Source organism: Astyanax mexicanus, chromosome 21 (assembly GCF_023375975.1).
Source record: "Astyanax mexicanus isolate ESR-SI-001 chromosome 21, AstMex3_surface, whole genome shotgun sequence".
NCBI lineage: Eukaryota > Metazoa > Chordata > Actinopteri > Characiformes > Acestrorhamphidae > Astyanax > Astyanax mexicanus.
In genome coordinates, this window is record NC_064428.1 from 1,315,001 (window position 1) to 1,335,000 (window position 20,000).

At 42.4% G+C, this 20,000-nt stretch overlaps 2 protein-coding genes across 2 annotated transcripts in view; both read right to left on the bottom strand.

The window, feature by feature from the left end:
- LOC111196701 (N-lysine methyltransferase KMT5A-A-like) overlaps positions 1-881 on the bottom strand; it is a 1,829-nt gene extending 948 nt beyond the window's left edge. Inside the window, exons 1-2 of the mRNA XM_049470141.1 lie at positions 622-881; positions 1-200 (exon numbers count right to left, since the gene is read on the bottom strand). The exon at positions 1-200 is cut by the window's left edge and continues 16 nt beyond it. Of these exons, the coding sequence (XP_049326098.1) occupies positions 1-111 (111 nt within the window). The 5' untranslated portion in view covers positions 112-200; positions 622-881. The remainder of the gene's footprint in view (positions 201-621) is intronic.
- On the bottom strand, positions 557-7,694 carry LOC125780426 (uncharacterized). Its single transcript, XM_049470041.1, has 8 exons — positions 7,453-7,694; positions 6,726-7,069; positions 1,775-1,958; positions 1,593-1,679; positions 1,339-1,484; positions 1,194-1,250; positions 938-1,090; positions 557-815 (listed from the first exon to the last, which is right to left on the bottom strand). Exons 2-8 carry the CDS (start codon positions 7,067-7,069, stop codon positions 557-559), a joined length of 1,230 nt encoding a protein of 409 aa, XP_049325998.1. The 5' UTR covers positions 7,453-7,694.
- Positions 7,695-20,000: the final 12,306 nt, after the last annotated feature.

Genomic DNA, 20,000 nt, shown 5'->3' on the forward strand with positions numbered 1-20,000 from the left:
CCCAAAGTCTTTCAGGCAAAGTCCTTTCCAAGACTGTTCCTGAATGCGCCGGATGATGTCCGGACTCTTGATGTGGTCCTTTACAGGGACCCAAGACGTGACCACATCCATGGCGCTTGGAGAGTTGGCAGACCAGTTCTCAGCAAGGAGCAGATTGCGTACCCTGGCCTCTGTGGGGCGGTTCCTGAACTTGAACTTGTCTGTGAAAAATGGAGAAGACATTTGAGTTGGTTAGAACGTGAGTATGTGACAGAAATACACGTATGGGTTATTTTATTACTTGTGTAATAGAGTATTGTTACTTGTGTAACAGAGTAGTAATAATTGAGTTTATTTGTTATCACTTTTTATTTGTTTTAATTAGCTTGGAGTGCCAGTTCCTCTGCCCAGAGGGTGGGTGTGGGGCCATTGTTGACAGCCTTCAGCGTCATTATGGCCAGCACCACCCTTATTTGCTGGTAAATACTTTTTTTTGTTATTCAAATGTGTTATGTACATATATTTATGTAAAACAAATGGATCTAAATTGATACTATTTTTTTCTTCTTCTTGCATCTTATATGTAGATAAGACTTGTTGCCCAGAGACTGTGTGTTGATAAAAGAGAGAGGAAGTCATTACCCAAGATATATTGGATGCGCTGTTCACGCTGGACTGTCCTCCATTTGTTGCGAAAGTAACGAAGGCATTCGCGATCAAATCCACCGCCGACAATTTCCTCAGGTGTGGGTGTCGTGGCATGAACAGTCACCGGAAACAGGTCAAGAAAACTAAGCCAGGTGGACTTAGCCCTCCGCTTCCTTTCAATCGCAGAGCTGAAAGAGACATTCACACATTATAAGAACACATATTGACAGCACTGTCTGAAACAACAAGCTTTCAATCATGCTCATATAAACATGTCCTTTATTCATTTATGAAATGACACAAAGCTTACCGACTACCACTAGGCTCTTCAGTGTCTTCATCCGATGAAGAGGATGAAGGGGAGTGGTCCCTCTTCGGAGCCTGTGGCTGTCCAGTTGCCTGTCCCACAGCATGTGAGTAGGAAGGCTGCTCATCATCCCCCTCTTCAGAACCTGCAGCAGAGCTAAAAGATGGGGCGAGTGTTATAAAGACCAATCCATGTGTAAAAACAACAACAGTGAAAAAACAACAGCGTTTGTTATATAAGATGCCTTGCTTAAAATTACCTCGGCTGGCTACTGGGGGCAACTGCTGGCAGGTCGGTCCCTGAAGCCTGTGGATACCTGTGTTAAAAAAAAAGACACACAATGTTATTATAAAGCTATATGTGGAGCAGTGCTTTTGGATGAGCCTTTAATCTGATGGACTTACAGTTCCCATAGCCGCTTCATATCAAGCCGCAGATTAACCACAGGAACTCCTTTCTGGCTGAGAAAGAAGCTGCCTCCATCATGAACATCGGGGCTGGACTTTTTCACGCTCCATGACCTGATGTGGGCAAAGTACATCTCCAGCCACTGTATTGAAACAAAAAATAAAAAAGGAACATTATTCATTTAGTGTATTTGACAAACTACATTCAAAACTGAATTTTAAATTATACATCTATATTATACATCTTGTACCTCTTCCTGTTGGGGAGTCAGGCTGATGTCAAAGTGGTCAAGGACAATGCCACTGGCTGACGGGGTTCGAGCTACCCAATGCTCTACCTGTATGGGTGAAAAAAATATATCTTCATTAGCCAGTTTGTATTTATAAAACATTTGAGAGAAATGCAAGGCATTAGGACAGCAAGAAAAGCTACCTTGAAGTTCAGCACAGCGCTCTCTGCCAGTTGATGCTCCTTCAGGAGTATCGCCTCACAGACGTACCGGAACATTATCTGCAGACTCTCTTCCACCCGTTGTCCCATTCTCAGTCTCCGACTGATATCGAGGACGCCAGGTTTCGCTGACTCGAGTACTCGGTCGTAGTCGTGCGTTGAAGATCTATCAGAGAGATAAACATGAAAGACAGGAAAAAAAAAAACACATTAGAATAGAGACATGAAAATAAATATGAACTTGTAACTAACAGTGCTATTTAGAAAGTGCCACTCACTCGTCAGCAGCAGCCAAGTCCAAGCGAGTGGCCATGGGCACGTTCGGACTGCTGGCCCTCAACTCTCTCAGGAGAGTAATGGCTCTGATCCTCTGTGCCGTCTGGATGTATCTCTCCCTGGCCTGATCGGACAGGTCCCGGTGGCAGCTGGTCAGATGGCGGTCAAGACGAGACTTCTGATACCCACATCCCGGAACAGGACACGGAGATGTCAGGATCGACACTTTCTGATTCGCCAGCTGAATCAGGATCCTCTTCTCCTCTACGTTTTCCACGTGATGTACTGTGGAAAGGTGCGCAGAGATGGAGGACAGCACCTTCTGGCAAACTGGACAGGGAGCCATCTGAAATAAATGAGCACATTTTTAAACATAGGACAAATAAATTGTGCTATCCAGCGCTTTGGAGTAGGTGGAGTAAGTGTTGTGTTTCAAAAGATGTTGTTGTCATGAGTTTCGGTTAACTTATATATTTATTTATTGATTGGCACTTTGGCGTAAAATCACATTAGGTTACTTAATGTCAATCCATACCTTGAGTCAACCTGCTTTCTATGGTGTACACTTAAAAAAACTTGCTTGTTTTAACTAGCTTTAATCATAGTTACACAAGGTAACTTGCATTTTGACGTTTCAACTTGCCTGGTCAATTCAGCTTCATTTATTCTGCATTTTCTTCTTAGGTAGCATCATAATCTATATTAGTGCTATAGGTAAATTTTACTCACCGGAGATTCTTGATCCTTGATCGGCAACGGAGAACAAGCAGTCGGCAGTGTAGAGCTTCAACGGTGTGTTCCTGGATCAGCAGCGGAGATTCAGCAGTCTGTAGGGAAAGAAGTGAACTAGTTAAGAAGTGTGCTTCTACTTACACCAGAGCTTCTTGGTTAACACACCTCCTACCTCCCTAACCAAAGGTCTTACAAAGCGCAAAATGTGTCCATCTGACCGTCTAGTAGCCCTTATAAACTTACGTATACAGAGAAATACCTATTTTTACCCTTATTCAAAAACTTAAAATATACAATTTGGTAAACATAGACGCTTTGGTAAACAAATCCCCTAACTCAGTAAAACAAATTTATTAGAAAGCGCAAAATGTGTCCATCTGCCCGTCTAGTCGCCCTTATAACCTACTTATTAGGGGTGGGAATCGATTACTATCTCACGATTCGATTCGATTCCGATTTTGGGGGCCACGATTCGATTCAAAATCGATTTTTGATTCAAAACGATTTGAATTATAAATATTTCTGCTTCTGGCTTATGAATCGTATTGAAAAAAAACCCTCCATAATATACACTGGTCCTGGAGCAAGTAATGTGTTACAAAAACAATAAAATGTGCAGGAATGTGGGTCCTCAGTGACAGAGGAATCACTGGGATATCACAATGACGTTAATGAACAATAAATAAATAATAAATAACACTGCTTTATTACCAGGCTACTAGCGGTGGTGTGTAGGTGACGCTGCTGGGCTGATGTGATGATAGCAGTGGAGCGCTAAAGTTCAGGAGCAGCTGCTGATTAACTAGTTAACTTAAGGTCGTTGTATTTCTTCAGAAAGGGGGCAGGAGGTGGAGAAATTAATTCATATTGTCCATTCCTTAATTCCTCTGTGATGAGGAGCTGAAATTAGCTCTGATTAGCTTATTGTTATTTTTCCGTTCCGCCTTAAATGCTGCAGCCCGCTGCCACCTGTAGCGTTATTTAAGGTGGAACTGGAAAGTTAGCTAGTTAGCTAGCTAACAGTTACTGAAACTAACTACTAGCGATCTTTTTTATGCTTGTTATGAAGCATTCTGCCATAAAACATTAAAACTACACGTTAATCTAAGGTAATATAATGCTTGTTCTGCCATCTTACCGGTGATTCTCAAACACCTACGCTCTGTGTGTGTCTGGAAGATCTCCAAAGGGACAAGCGCTATCCCCAGGGTTGCCAGGTCCAACAAAAATACCCAGCCCAAAATCAGTCTAAAACCCGCCCCTCAGAATCGATTTTGGGACATTTTAAATCGATTCTGAATCGTAGTAAATGAGAATCAAGATTCTTATGTGAATCGATTTTTTGGCACACCTCTACTACTTATACCGAGAAATACATTTTAGTTAACCCTAGTTAAAACATTTACGGTGAAAACATTTACGGTGAATTTACACTGCACCAGAGACTCCAACAATCACAGCAGCCTTTCTCCTCACTGACAGAGTCCCTGTGAATCAGCAGGGATTTTATAAAGAACAGGGAAGCCTGAAACTTCTCTTCCAGGCTTCTCTGGACGCTTGAAAGCGGAACTAATTTTTTTTTCATGCGCTGCGCTGAGGATGCGTTACAGGCCAACACCTGCTCTGTGATTGGATAGACGCATTGCGTTGGACGGACTCATTAGATTGACACATTTCGAGCTTCCTGAGATCTTTGGTTAGGGAGTTAGGAGATTTGTTTACTAAAGTGTCTTTGTTTACCAAGGTGTATTTTTCAAGTTTTTCTAATAATGTTAATTAATATGTAATTATCGGTAATAAAAGGTTTATTACGGCGACTAGACGGACAGATTGACACATTTTGAGCTTCCTGAGATCTTTGGTTAGGGATTTAGGAGATTTATTTACTAAAGTGTCTCTGTTTACCAAAGCGTATTTGTATATTTCCTAACTGTACATCCTTTACATCCTAATAAAGTGCATTACCTTTACTTTCCAGTTCATCTCATTAACCTAATACCTATTAGAATATAATTAAACTTATTTTAAAATATTGTTAATATGTTATTAACGTATTACACTACAAGAAAAAAAGAGACATTTCTTAACTATAACATATGTATTTGTATAACGTGCACACACACACACACACACACACACACACACACACACACACATACACACACACTCTTTCTCTCTCTCTCTCTCACACACACACACACACACACACACACACATACACATACACACACACTCTTTCTCTCTCTCTCTCACACACACACACACACACACACAAACACAGCAAACTTTAAAACTTAATATTTACAAAAAATAACTATTTACAACTGTTAACTATTTACAAGTAAGTAAAGAGCTACTTGTATTCACAGTGGTCTACGAGCGGAATTTCTTTGGCTGGTGGTCTTCCCAGAGTGTCCTTCTCAGATTTCCAGGCCTGGTTCTGTAAAGATCAGAGGTTTGTTAGAAGTCTGACTGACAGTAGATATCAGACACAAGGTATAAACAGCATAACACCATTTTAATGAATGCTAATTAGTCTGCAAGATCAAAAATCCTGTATGCTATGTTTTACTATATTCTGTGCCTGTTCATGTGATTTCCCCCACCGGGTTCAACTAAAAACTCAACTTTGCATTGCAAACTATACTTAAAATCCAAGTAAATGTTAAGAAAAAAAACATAATTAGAATACTGTCTGATGTAATTGTAGGATTAGAATATTTTAGTAATAATAGATTAATAGAATAATAGATTTAGTCGAAAAGTTTAATTTTAGTGAACCTCCAATTGCTTTGTCAAATAAAATTGTATAACCTCTGGGAGACCTTGAAGAGTCAGAGGCTGTGATGGTCTGCACTTTACATATGAATTATGTTTGTAACTAATAGAGATGGTTAGAATGCGTACGTGTGTGGGCAGATAGATGTCGTAAATCCACATCCACAGCATGGAACCCTGAGCACGAGCCATAGATGACCTTTAACCTCTGGCCTTCCTCCACAGTCAAGTCCACCAAGAGGGGTTTGTGTACTAGGTCACCAAATGATTGCCAGAGAGGAGGAGACAAGGTTATTAATACTCAAATGAATAACTGTGTGTGTGTGATCAATTTCAGTACTAGTACTAGTATTGATATAGAAGTTCTACTATAAGCTCTTAATAAATTCTATCACAAAAGATCAATAAAATGACCAATGTTCATGTAAAAGATTTTATCAGTTCTAATTTCTTAACCTTTTGAACTTTATGCACATTCAAACAAGGCATTAATTGCATTATGTATCTACATTAGCTCCACTGACCTTAAAAGCCATGAACTTATGGTAAGGCTTTGGAGCACAGGCGTACACCTCCACAGAGTTCTTCAGAGCAAGAACCAAAAATTTGATTGTCTCATACCTAAACAGGAAAAGAAAAGGTCTGAGTGAAACATCCCAAACCCTCCACCTGATGCATTAATCTACCGCACAAGCGTAAGAAATGACTTCTTAAAAGTCACAGCAGGATTCAGTTAATTCTTTAAAACTGAAACGGCTTTATTGTCTTGTGTCCAGAAATGAACTTGGAACATACCAACTTTGTAGTGGACACAGCCTTCCAGGTCCCCAACTGTGGTCAAGCCCTGCTTCTTCTCCACCTCCGGGTCATTGTGCAAGATCTTGTTCCTCAGCCAGGACAGATAATACACTCGCAATTTGTTCTTCTTCCCTGGGGCAAAAAAGGGAAACAGGAAAAAAAAAGTGAACTGTGAATCTTCTATTAATTGGATATAAATATGACTCGAGTACTCGGTCGTAGTCGTGCGTTGAAGATCTATCAGAGAGATAAACATGAAAGACAGGAAAAAAAAAAACACATTAGAATAGAGACATGAAAATAAATATGAACTTGTAACTAACAGTGCTATTTAGAAAGTGCCACTCACTCGTCAGCAGCAGCCAAGTCCAAGCGAGTGGCCATGGGCACGTTCGGACTGCTGGCCCTCAACTCTCTCAGGAGAGTAATGGCTCTGATCCTCTGTGCCGTCTGGATGTATCTCTCCCTGGCCTGATCGGACAGGTCCCGGTGGCAGCTGGTCAGATGGCGGTCAAGACGAGACTTCTGATACCCACATCCCGGAACAGGACACGGAGATGTCAGGATCGACACTTTCTGATTCGCCAGCTGAATCAGGATCCTCTTCTCCTCTACGTTTTCCACGTGATGTACTGTGGAAAGGTGCGCAGAGATGGAGGACAGCACCTTCTTGCAAACTGGACAGGGAGCCATCTGAAATAAATGAGCACATTTTTAAACATAGGACAAATAAATTGTGCTATCCAGCGCTTTGGAGTAGGTGGAGTAAGTGTTGTGTTTCAAAAGATGTTGTTGTCATGAGTTTCGGTTAACTTATATATTTATTTATTGATTGGCACTTTGGCGTAAAATCACATTAGGTTACTTAATGTCAATCCATACCTTGAGTCAACCTGCTTTCTATGGTGTACACTTAAAAAAACTTGCTTGTTTTAACTAGCTTTAATCATAGTTACACAAGGTAACTTGCATTTTGACGTTTCAACTTGCCTGGTCAATTCAGCTTCATTTATTCTGCATTTTCTTCTTAGGTAGCATCATAATCTATATTAGTGCTATAGGTAAATTTTACTCACCGGAGATTCTTGATCCTTGATCGGCAACGGAGAACAAGCAGTCGGCAGTGTAGAGCTTCAACGGTGTGTTCCTGGATCAGCAGCGGAGATTCAGCAGTCTGTAGGGAAAGAAGTGAACTAGTTAAGAAGTGTGCTTCTACTTACACCAGAGCTTCTTGGTTAACACACCTCCTACCTCCCTAACCAAAGGTCTTACAAAGCGCAAAATGTGTCCATCTGACCGTCTAGTAGCCCTTATAAACTTACGTATACAGAGAAATACCTATTTTTACCCTTATTCAAAAACTTAAAATATACAATTTGGTAAACATAGACGCTTTGGTAAACAAATCCCCTAACTCAGTAAAACAAATTTATTAGAAAGCGCAAAATGTGTCCATCTGCCCGTCTAGTCGCCCTTATAACCTACTTATACCGAGAAATACATTTTAGTTAACCCTAGTTAAAACATTTACGGTGAAAACATTTACGGTGAATTTACACTGCACCAGAGACTCCAACAATCACAGCAGCCTTTCTCCTCACTGACAGAGTCCCTGTGAATCAGCAGGGATTTTATAAAGAACAGGGAAGCCTGAAACTTCTCTTCCAGGCTTCTCTGGACGCTTGAAAGCGGAACTAATTTTTTTTTCATGCGCTGCGCTGAGGATGCGTTACAGGCCAACACCTGCTCTGTGATTGGATAGACGCATTGCGTTGGACGGACTCATTAGATTGACACATTTCGAGCTTCCTGAGATCTTTGGTTAGGGAGTTAGGAGATTTGTTTACTAAAGTGTCTTTGTTTACCAAGGTGTATTTTTCAAGTTTTTCTAATAATGTTAATTAATATGTAATTATCGGTAATAAAAGGTTTATTACGGCGACTAGACGGACAGATTGACACATTTTGAGCTTCCTGAGATCTTTGGTTAGGGATTTAGGAGATTTATTTACTAAAGTGTCTCTGTTTACCAAAGCGTATTTGTATATTTCCTAACTGTACATCCTTTACATCCTAATAAAGTGCATTACCTTTACTTTCCAGTTCATCTCATTGGATATAAATATAAATATATTTTTATATTAGACATAATACCTTTTGTTAATAAAGAAAAATAAATTTCTCTTAATGGTATATGAATATAAAGGGGGGAATACCAGCTATTATGGGGGATTAGACGGACAGATTGACACATTTTGAGCTTCCCAAAACCTTTTGTTAGGGAGTTAGGGGATGTGTTTACTAAAGTGTCTTAGTTTACAAAGGTGTATTTTTGAAGTTTTTTAATATTTTTAGTGCACAAATAGTCCCGCCCCCCCCAAAAAAAATAATTCTATTCTAATATCCCCCACTAATCTAAACCTAGCTAATCTAAACCTAATGCTAAAGCTAACCCCTAATCTAACGGTAAAAACTTTGAAATAACGGGAAAGAAAACCTCTCAAATCGAACCCTAATCTAACACTATAACTATATTTTTATTTTATATAAAGCTACGGCCTGATAATCACCATATAACAACGTATTACTGTTAACGAAAATGAACGAAATAACGAAAACTGAAACTGAAAGTTCCCCTTAACTGAAACTAATAAAAACGGTAATTAAAAGAAAAAAATAAAACGAACTGAAATTACAGATTGAATACCCTCATTTTTGTGTTTGTTAATTTATTTATAAGCGCTGTATCCACTACAGCAGCTTAACAGCGGGCGGTGTTGTGCCGTTTCTGCTCGCGAAGGGGAGCCGGGGTTCAGATGTCGGCATCGCGGTCCACGGATTTGCTTACATTTACAGCGCTGGAGCTAGCTGCGAAATAATGACAGAAAACTCTGAGGAAACTGCAGAATTCTGTACGGTATTAGAATATGAGCTTGAGTGACATACAAAAACTGTTTTGTAGAGAAATAGGAGATGAGAATATTTAAGGAAACAGCTGTAACTTTGAATAACTCACACTGAACACCCCATGCTGCAGGATAAACTGATAAATCTGATCATTTCAGTGGTTGGTTAGTTGTTAGGGATTTATTGTCACTTCAGCACAAATGTGGCTATTTGTGGCGATAATTTTGGTGAAAATTAGTGAAACCTGTAATAATGTTATAAAATGTTCACATTAGGGCTGCAGCTATTATTTTACAAAAATGGGTGACGTTTAAATTAAGAATAAAATTATAAATAATGCAAAAACAGACAGGTGCTGTAATTTAAATATAGCTTTATCTGTTTTTTTTCTTCTTCAAATGAGCTCCTTAGCCAGAGAAACGCGTCTCATCAGCTGTACTGGTGGTTCGGTGCGTGAGCGGAAAATGAGTTGAGAAAGCTGAAGAGCGCGGACTTTATAGGTTCAGGATAAAATGAGCTTTTATCAGAAAAGTCTGGAGGGGGTTCTAAAGTAGAACCCGACAAAACAGAAAATTCTGCTCATTGTTTCATTTAATATCTAACAGCGCAAACCGCTTTAAACGGGTGAGTTTTACAGCAGAACAGCAGGAGGCGGCATGATTTAATGTCTGTTTGTAGTGAAGGAAAAAGAGATGTTTTATTTTAACTCCATTATTTTAGAAACTATTTGTTTTATTAATTTGTTTACAATAAAGCTTATTTATATATAAGGAGAAGTACAGTCCTCTAATAATCCTGACTAACCAGTAATTATTATTTCAGTGCAGCTGATGCTGCGAATATCCTTAAACAGTTTTAGTCCTGCCCTTTTTCATTTCGTCTAAAAATAATTTAAATACTGAAAATATCAAGTGTTAATTTGATTTTATTTACTTAGATTTTCGTTTCTGAAGAAGAGACTTCAGTTATTTTATAATAGAGCTTATAGATAGGTCAGGGCGCATTCCAAATGCACTCCTGCCATCAACGCTAAGCACAGTTTCGTTTGGAGAGAAATGCTACAACACCGATGCAGTTGAAATTCTATTCTTTTTCAGTAAATGAAGCAACATCACAGATTACTAATCATGAGAGAAAATATAGACTTTGGGACACTGGATTGTAAAAATGGACGCCTTACCCGTTGAAAGTCTTGCTCACTCTTGAACCCTTGCACGTTCCAAGTAGCTGCCCGCAGATGTGCCGGATTAAAATCGGCGCGGCCAAATAAGAAAATCGGCCGATGCCGATTGATAAAAAAATAACAAAAATCGGCCGATTAAAACAGTGACCTCCTAAAAATCTAAAGGGATTAGGAAAATCAAGAAACGTAAACACTCACCACTGATAGAGTTCCCCAGAGCTTTCTGAGCTGGACTCAGACGGAGCCTCAACTGGCAGTTGGGCTACAGCCGGAACAGCTGGAACAGCAGGAGCAACAGGAGCCGGGTCTTCAGTTGGGATGCCAACCACAGCATTCCCTCTGCTCTGCAGCTCCTCGATCATCCTGTGAGGAATAAAAGACATGTTTACATTTAGCTTTCTTACAATAGAATAAGAAACGTACTTTATGATTTCTAAAAGTAACCATGGTCAGCATCTTACCTGTCAACAGGGTCAGGGCTCTGCACGATCCTGGTGATGAGAGAGTACTCCCAGACACGGCCAGTACGGAGCAAATTGTAGGCAGCTCTCTTGGCAGATTCCACCACAGCCAGAATGTCCGCTTCTGAGGAGTTCTTCATGCAGGATCTTCTGAGGTGAACCGGAAGGCTCCAATGAGTCTTCTTGCACATAGGACACAGGAGGAAGGTCCTATTGCTAGCTGGCCTGTAAAACAGAAACAGAAAAAAAAGAGAAATAGACATTAGATATCTTCACATATTTATTGTCCCTGTAAAGCTAAATTTACATAGAATTGTTCAGCATTACGTGATACTAAAACAAGTAAGGTTCCCATAGCATTTTCCTTGTAGCCAAGTCAGAGATAGTTTACTACAGTAAATCAAAGACAAACTTGTACTTACTCAGCAGAAGCAGCAGCAGAAGAAGAAGAAGCAGCAGAAGAAGCCATCTCAGACAGTCAAGAGGATTCCTGGTCACTGGAGCAGAGAAGGTCAAGGAGGTCAAGGAGGTCGCTGATCTTGGTAGGACAAGGATCAGAGGTGGTTTGGGAGGCTCAAACCAGCTGCTTATATGCTACTGTAAACAAAAGGACACGCCTCCCACTTGACTGGGGTATCACCTGGTTGGATGATGGCTGTGGTCCAGAGGGGGCCAATGAGGTGACAGGTTGAACTCTGAATTGAGGGACAAGTCATATGCTAATTAAGTCAATTCACAGGCTGGGAGACAGCAGGCTGGGTGAGGTGGCAGTGAGAGGCTGGGAGACAGCAACCAGTTCTCAACCTGAGAGTATGGGTACAGGAATTATTCTTACATATTTGGAAAGCACTCATCACAAGCTTTCCATAGGTACCAAACATGTGCCAAGTTGATATATGGGTACTATAGGTTGAGAAGCTGGGAACTGCAACACCAGTGTTGCAGTTCCCACCCTCTCAACCTGTAACTTCCAGATATGTGCACATATTTGGTATCTTTGGAAAGCTTGTGATGAGTACATTCCAAATATGTAAGAATAATTCCTGTAACTTACTCACAGGCTGAGAACTGGTTGCTGTCTCCCAGCCTCTCACTGCCACCTCACAGGCCTCATGGGGGCAGGCCTCATTAGCATGGCCTATCAACTCCAATCCAATCCAATCCACCTTTATTTATATAGCACTTTAACACTTTCGAAGAAAGGACAAAGTGCTGTACATAAAATAAAAGAATAATAAGAATAGAAATAGGTACATACAACAATCAATACAATCAACACTTTAGGTATCAAAAGCTAAGGAGAAGAGGTAGGTTTTAAGAAGCGATTTAAAACTGGATAGTGTGGAGGCCTGTCTGATGTGCAGGGGCAAACTATTCCATAACCTAGGTGCCACTACAGCGAAGGCACGGTCCCCTCTAAACTTGTATTTGGTTTTTGGGACACTTAGGAGCAGTTGGTCAGCTGACCTGAGCGAGCGTGTGGGCTTGTAGATGTGTAGCAGCTCTGAAAGGTAGGGTGGTGCTAGACCATTTAGAGATTTAAAAGTAAATAAAAGGATTTTAAAATGAATCCTAAAATAAATGGGCAACCAGTGGAGTGAGACTAAAATGGGGGAAATGTGCTCATATTTACGTGTGCCAGTTAAAAGCCGTGCTGCTGCATTTTGTACAGATTGTAACCGGGCGAGAGAAAAGCCACTAACTCCCGTATACAGTGAGTTACAGTAATCCAACCGGGTGGTAACAAAGGCATGGATTACTGTCTCAAACTGTGTTTTTGGGACAACAGATTTTATTTTGGCCAGCTGTCTCAGGTGAAAAAAGCTTGATTTTACCACTGCTTTGATTTGAGTGTCCAGCTTGAGATCTGAGTCCATTTTTACTCCCAGATTTGTAATGATAGGTTTAGTATACTGAGCCAAAGAACCTAGATCTACCGGTTGGGACCCAGTGGTGCCACCGAAGACCATCACTTCTGTCTTATCTTCGTTTAGCTTAAGAAAGTTACCCGCCAACCATGCTTTTATGTCCTCAAGACATTTTAACAGAGGTCCAATAGAGCACTTATCTTTTTTCTTTAGTGGCACATAGATTTGACAATCGTCTGCATAGCAGTGAAAAGAAATTCCATGCTTCCTGAGTATGGAACCAAGAGGGAGCAGATACAGGGAAAAAAGCAGTGGGGCTAATATTGAGCCCTGTGGAACCCCACAAGGGAAAGGTGCAGAAGTTGACTTAGAATCGGCAAGGCTAATACAGAACGTTCTATCAGTTAAAAATGACCTGAACCATTTCAGGGCTATGCCCCCAATGCCCACCCACTGCTCCAAGCGGGAGATCAGAATTTCATGGTCCACTGTATCAAAAGCAGCAGTTAAATCAAGGAGTAAGAGAACAGCACAGTCACCAGAATCAGTGAATACAAAGATATCGTTAAAAACTCTTAAGAGAGCTGATTCCGTGCTATGCAAAGTTTTAAAACCAGATTGAAAAATATCAAGAATATTGTTCTCCTCCAGAAAAAACATTAGCTGGCTATAAACAACCTTTTCCAGGATTTTTGACAAAAAGGGCAATTTTGAAATGGGTCTGAAATTTGCAAGCACTGTAGGATCCAGACCAGGTTTTTTGATCAGAGGTTGTACTACTGCGTGTTTTAGGTTTTGTGGAACTACACCTGTAAGTAGACTACTGTTTACAATTTCAAGAACCGAAAGTCCTATAGTAGGAAAAACCTCTTTAAAAAGTCGTGGAGGGACAGCATCGTTTGGAGAGCCTGAGGGCTTTAACTGATCAACAATCTTCTGTACACAGGACAGAGATACAGACTCAAAAGTATTAAAAATGGCATCACAGGGGACAGAAACTGAGGGGTCGTTTGAGGGAACAGTGATTTGTGCCCTAGTAAGAGCAATCTTATTAATAAAAAAGTGTAGAAAATTTTCACAAACAGCAGGAGAATTCTCTATACAGGTGGTCTGGGAAGCATTAAGAACCTTATTAATAGTCTGAAACAGAACATAAGGCTTGTGAGTGTTAGACAGAATAATTTCGGAAAAATGTTTTCTTTTTTCATCTTTCACAACTTTCTGATAGAGACGCCAACACTCCCTTAATGATTGAAAAGACACTTGCAATTTATCCTTTTTCCACTTCCGCTCAGCTCTACGGCATTCACGTTTAACAGCACGAGTAGTGTCATTTAGCCAGGGCTCAGATTTAGCTTTTGGTTTCCTGATTTTTAAAGGAGCCACAAAGTCCATAACAGTTTGGCAGGTAGAGTGAAACAAAGAGCTAAGCTCCTCCGAGCTGTTTGACTTAGACTCATTAAAAAGGTTTTTCTGACTGAAAACATCCGAGAACTGATCAGCAGTGGAATGGTTTATAATACGACAGCGCCTAACAGGGGCGCACAATTTACCAGTGCTACTGTCTGTAAGAAGAACATCAAAAATCACAGGCTTATGATCTGAGAAAACAGCGTCACAGATCTCCAGATTTGAAACAGGCAGACCATATGATAGCACCAAGTCAAGTGTGTGTCCAAGTTCATGTGTAGATCCCACCACAGATTGCACGAGACTAAAAGAATCAATAAGATTTAAAAAGTCCTTTACCATTGGTTTTTCAGGACAACAGACATGAATATTAAAATCTCCTACAATCAGGACACGGTCATAATTAGGCATAATTTCAGCCAAAAAATCCGAAAAGTCATTAATAAATTCCTTATTATATTTGGGAGGTCTATACACCACTGCACACAACACTGTGTGAGAGCGACCAACTTCAAAAGCACTCAGTTCAAAGCTGCCGTGTAGGGATAGATGAGATAGCTGTTTACATTTATAATCATTCTTAAAGACAGTTGCTATGCCTCCCCCTCGGCCCGACATCCGCGGGGAGTTCATAAAGGAGCAATCCAGTGGTAAAAGTTCAGTGAAAGCATCGGACTCACCAGTACCCAGCCATGTCTCGGTCACGCAAAGAAAGTCCAGTCCTTTCGAGGTGAAGAAATCCTTGATAATAAAAGTTTTGTTTGTCAGCGATCTGGCGTTTATCACGCCAAACCTAGCAGGAGCCGGCATATCCGCAACGTTAGAGGTACAGGGAGTCCTACACAAAGACCGCAAATTACGCAGATTTACTCCACGCCGGCGGAGTCGAGGGGAGCAGGGACCGCGAGGTTGAAACACTCCATCCCGATCCACGACAGGCACCAAACATTCGCCAACAGGGTCCAGAAAGCGCCGTGAGAGAGAAAAGCGAGGCATCGCGCCGCATACAGACCGTGAGATACCCTCCAATACTAAGGCCTTCATCCTCGCCAGTTTGCCGCTGCGTTTCCCACGCCGGCGATGGCGTTTTCGGCGAGGAGTTGGAGCCGGGGCGCGGCACAGGTAAGCTGGTATCCCCGAAAGAAACGGTGGTAGCGTTTTATGTCCACCGCGATCCGACTCTTTATCCAGCGAAAAGCTGGCAGGGAACCGAAGGTCCATCAGTGTTTGGCGATCATACACCAAAAGAGAGTTTGCATTTTCAACGCCAAAAAGCACCAACACCACAACCACGCACAGCGCCAGAAGCGACAGACGGCAAGCCCCACACACTGGCGCCATCTTGAATCACTCAATCAACTGGCCTGATGTGCCCATTTACAAGCTGGGAGCACAAGTCAGATGCTAATTGAGTCAATTCACAGGCTGGGAGACATTGAGATTGAGAGGCTGGGAACTGCAACTCCAGGGTCTCAGCCTCTCATTCTGTAACATCCAGATATATGCACATATTTGGAATCTATGGAAAGCTTGTGATGAGTACATTCACAATATGTAAGAATAATTCCTGTAACATACTCAAAAACTGAGATATTTTAGGTCAAATTAGCCAATTTTTGCCAGGTTCAGAATTGATTCCGCTTAAATTGGTTAGAATGGCAACCCCTGTAAAATCTTTAATTCTAATTTAAGTGAGTACTTTCCAAATATGTAAGAATCATTCCTGTAACATACTCAAAGGCTGAGATATTTTAGGTCAAATTATTATATTTTGGGCAGGTTCCAATTTTTATTTTTCCAGCTGAAGTTGGTATTGTTCAAACCCGTGTTAAATCTAGTGTTGTTGTAAAGACTAAGATTAGTTCTTTCCAAATATGTAAGATACATCCCTGGGGAATGCTCACAGGCTGAGAATTTTAAAGCCAAATCAGCCCATTTTGGCTAGGTTCAAAAAAAAAAATTGTTCCAGCTGAAGTTGGTATTTTTCCAACCCGTGTTAAATCTTTATTCCTGAAGATATCTGCACAAATATAGTGTTGTTGTAAAGATTAAGCTTAGTTCTTTCCAAATATGTAAGATACATCCCTGGGGAATGCTCACAGGCTGAGAATTTTAAAGCCAAATCAGCCCATTTTGGGCAGGTTCAAAAAAAAATTTGTTCCAGCTGAAGTTGGTATTTTTCCAACCGGTGTTAAATCTTTATTCCTGAAGATATCTGCACAAATATAGTGTTGTTGTAAAGACTAAGATTAGTTCTTTCCAAATATGTAAGATACATCCCTGGGGAATGCTCACAGGCTGAGAATTTTAAAGCCAAATCAGCCCATTTTGGGCAGGTTCCAATTAAAATTTGTTCCAGCTGAAGTTGGTATTGTTCAAACCCGTGTTAAATCTTTATTCCTGAAGATATCTGCACAAATATAGTGTTGTTGTAAAGATCAAGCTTAGTTCTTTCCAAATATGTAAGATACATCCCTGGGGAATGCTCACAGGCTGAGAATTTTAAAGCCAAATCAGCCCATTTTGGGCAGGTTCCAATTAAAAATTTTTCCAGCTGAAGTTGGTATTTTTCCAACCCGTGTTAAATCTTTATTCCTGAAGATATCTGCACAAATATAGTGTTGTCGTAAAGATGAAGCTTAGTTCTTTCCAAATATGTAAGACACATCCCTGGGGAATGCTCACAGGCTGAGAATTTTAATGCCAAATCAGCCCATTTTGGGCAGGTTCCAATTAAAAATTTGTTCCAGCTGAAGTTGGTATTGTTCAAACCCGTGTTAAATCTTTATTCCTGAAGATATCTGCACAAATCTAGTGTTGTTGTAAAGACTAAGACTGAATGCTCACAGGCTGAGAATTTTAAAGCCAAATCAGCCCATTTTGGGCAGGTTTCAATTAAAAATTTGTTCCAGCTGAAGTTGGTATTTTTCAAACCTAAGACTAAGATTAGTTCTTTCCAAATATGTAGGATACATCCCTGGGAAATGCTCACAGGCTGAGGAATTTCCAGTCAAATGTACCCAAAGCATTTTGTTGCATGAGAGCCGAGCGACAAAATTTGCATATTTGGCCATAAAATATCCGTATTTCACTCAATTTGAGTGAGGAGTGGTTGACTGTAAAGCTGAAGTGTTCTTCCTTCACCCCAAAGTGTTATTTCTCATGAAGATGCCCATGGGGAGTTTTTTGACCCTCATCATATACCCTCGCTTGTTCAAGCCAGGCGCGAGTGGCGAAATTTTTGCAATAAAACTGATTAAAATATGACTTATGCTTTTCCTATCAAGCTATAAAAAATATGGGTGATTAATCACATCACAGACTTGAGGCCTAGCCTAAATTGAACGGATTTGCAACTTGCCTTCCCTGTTAAAAAAATCATATTCTTCTGAAACATCCGGCAACTCTAGAGTTGAAACTCTGGCCAAGGTCAAGCCAGAAATCATAAAAAAAATGATAAAAATGCTAAACTTGATCAAATTTCAAAATCGACTACGCCGTTGTTTTTCTTATGGCAGGACGGACGCACACATACCTGATTGAGTAAAATCGGACAAGGCGTTCTATTTTTATTCGTACAGTGAGAAACAGTGAGAAACAGTGAGTGACAGTGAGAAACAGTGAAGGGGTACCCCAGAACAGTGAGACAAAGTGAGGGGGTACGTCACCGCTTAAAGCTCAACCCTGTGTGTTTTTTTTTTTTTTTGATCAAAATTGGGGTTCGCACATCATTTATGAATTATGAATTATGCAACACATGTGTTGCATAACTGGGATTGACTCTCAAAAAAAAATCCATACAAAACTTTTATGCTCATTAGATTCGCGTCGAAAAGTTAGGTATAGTCACCGGATTTCATTTTTCGGAGTTCAAGCCAGAGTCAAACTGTTGAGGGGGGCTTAAGTTTTTTCTTCCTGTTTTCATCCCGTCCTCTGGCTGAATCGAGCCTCCCCGTCTGGAAGAGTTCCTCCGAAAGGTTACCAGCCAGACCACGCGGGTGTGGTTCCGACCCTCCCGCGCGGCGGCGCACGCCTGGCGTCGACAGCCCTTCGAGCGAGACCATTGACTTGATGCAACCGGTGTCCTGAGACCCCCCGTTTTACGGCCAAAGGGAGACGGGTACTTGGCCCCCGAGTCGTTCTCCGGGTTCTCCCGGAGGTGGCCCGGCGGCGCGGTTTGATGACCCCGAGTTCGCTTCGGCGTTCCGGGGCGCCCGTACCCGCGGCTGCCGTAAAACATTATTTCAACCCATCACTTTGTCTGTTGGTTACATGGCTTCGAATCAAAAACCATGAAAAGAGTACAACTCTTAGCGGTGGATCACTTGAGGGTCGCTATTCCAATCTATCGGGCCTTTTCGTTCCGTTTTCCCTCTTCCCTCCGGGGAAGAGTAAGAGACGGTTCGAGGGGACCGCAGCTGGAGGTTCGCAGGTGCCCGCTCCGAGGCACCTTCGTCTTCCTAAAAGCAGACTCGGTCAGGTTCCCATCTCAGTTCGGGACTCGATAAAAGCCGCTCGACGGGCTTGATCGCGGGGGAAAGGCTTTCGTCCACCCTCTCGCCTTCGTCTCCGATGGGTCTCGGAGGCCGGCTTTCCACGCACCGTCCTCTACCGTTCCTCGTTCCGGCGAGGGAGAGGTGTGGCGGTGGTCCGTGGAGAGACGTTGTAGCGACGGCTGCCGGTGGGTTTTACCCTCTCTGGCTGCCCGTTATGCGCGCCGTCTCTCCGTCAGCGGATCCCCGTCCTCCCTCTCCTTTCGTTTGGGCCGAGTGCGCGGCAAAAGAGAGGTTGGTAGGAATGCTCCGGTAGAAGGTGAAGAGGGGGGCTTAAGTTTTTTCTTCCTGTTTTCATCCCGTCCTCTGGCCGAATCGAGCCTCCCCGTCTGGAAGAGTTCCTCCGAAAGGTTACCAGCCAGACCACGCGGGTGTGGTTCCGACCCTCCCGCGCGGCGGCGCACGCCTGGCATCGACAGCCCTTCGAGCGAGACCATTGACTTGATGCAACCGGTGTCCTGAGACCCCCCGTTTTACGGCCAAAGGGAGACGGGTACTTGGCCCCCGAGTCGTTCTCCGGGTTCTCCCGGAGGTGGCCCGGCGGCGCGGTTTGATGACCCCGAGTTCGCTTCGGCGTTCCGGGGCGCCCGTACCCGCGGCTGCCGTAAAACATTATTTCAACCCATCACTTTGTCTGTTGGTTACATGGCTTCGAATCAAAAACCATGAAAAGAGTACAACTCTTAGCGGTGGATCACTTGAGGGTCGCTATTCCAATCTATCGGGCCTTTTCGTTCCGTTCTCCCTCTTCCCTCCGGGGAAGAGTAAGAGACGGTTCGAAGGGACCGCAGCTGGAGGTTTGCAGGTGCCCGCTCTGAGGCACCTTCGTCTTCCTAAAAGCAGACTGGGTCAGGTTCCCATCTCAGTTCGGGACTCGATAAAAGCCGCTCGACGGGCTTGATCGCGGGGGAAAGACTTTCGTCCACCCTCTCGCCTTCGTCTCCGATGGGTCTCGGAGGCCGGCTTTCCACGCACCATCCTCTACCGTTCCTCGTTCCGGCGAGGGAGAGGTGTTGGCGGTGGTCCGTGGAGAGACGTCGTAGCGACGGCTGCCGGTGGGTTTTACCCTCTCTGGCTGCCCGTTACGCGCGCCGTCTCTCCGTCAGCGGATCCCCGTCCTCCCTTCTCCTTTCGTTCGGGCCGAGTGCGCGGCAAAAGAGAGGTTGGTAGGAATGCTCCGGTAGAAGGCGAAGAGGGGGACTTAATTTTTTTCTTCCCGTTTTCATCCCGACCTTCGGCCGA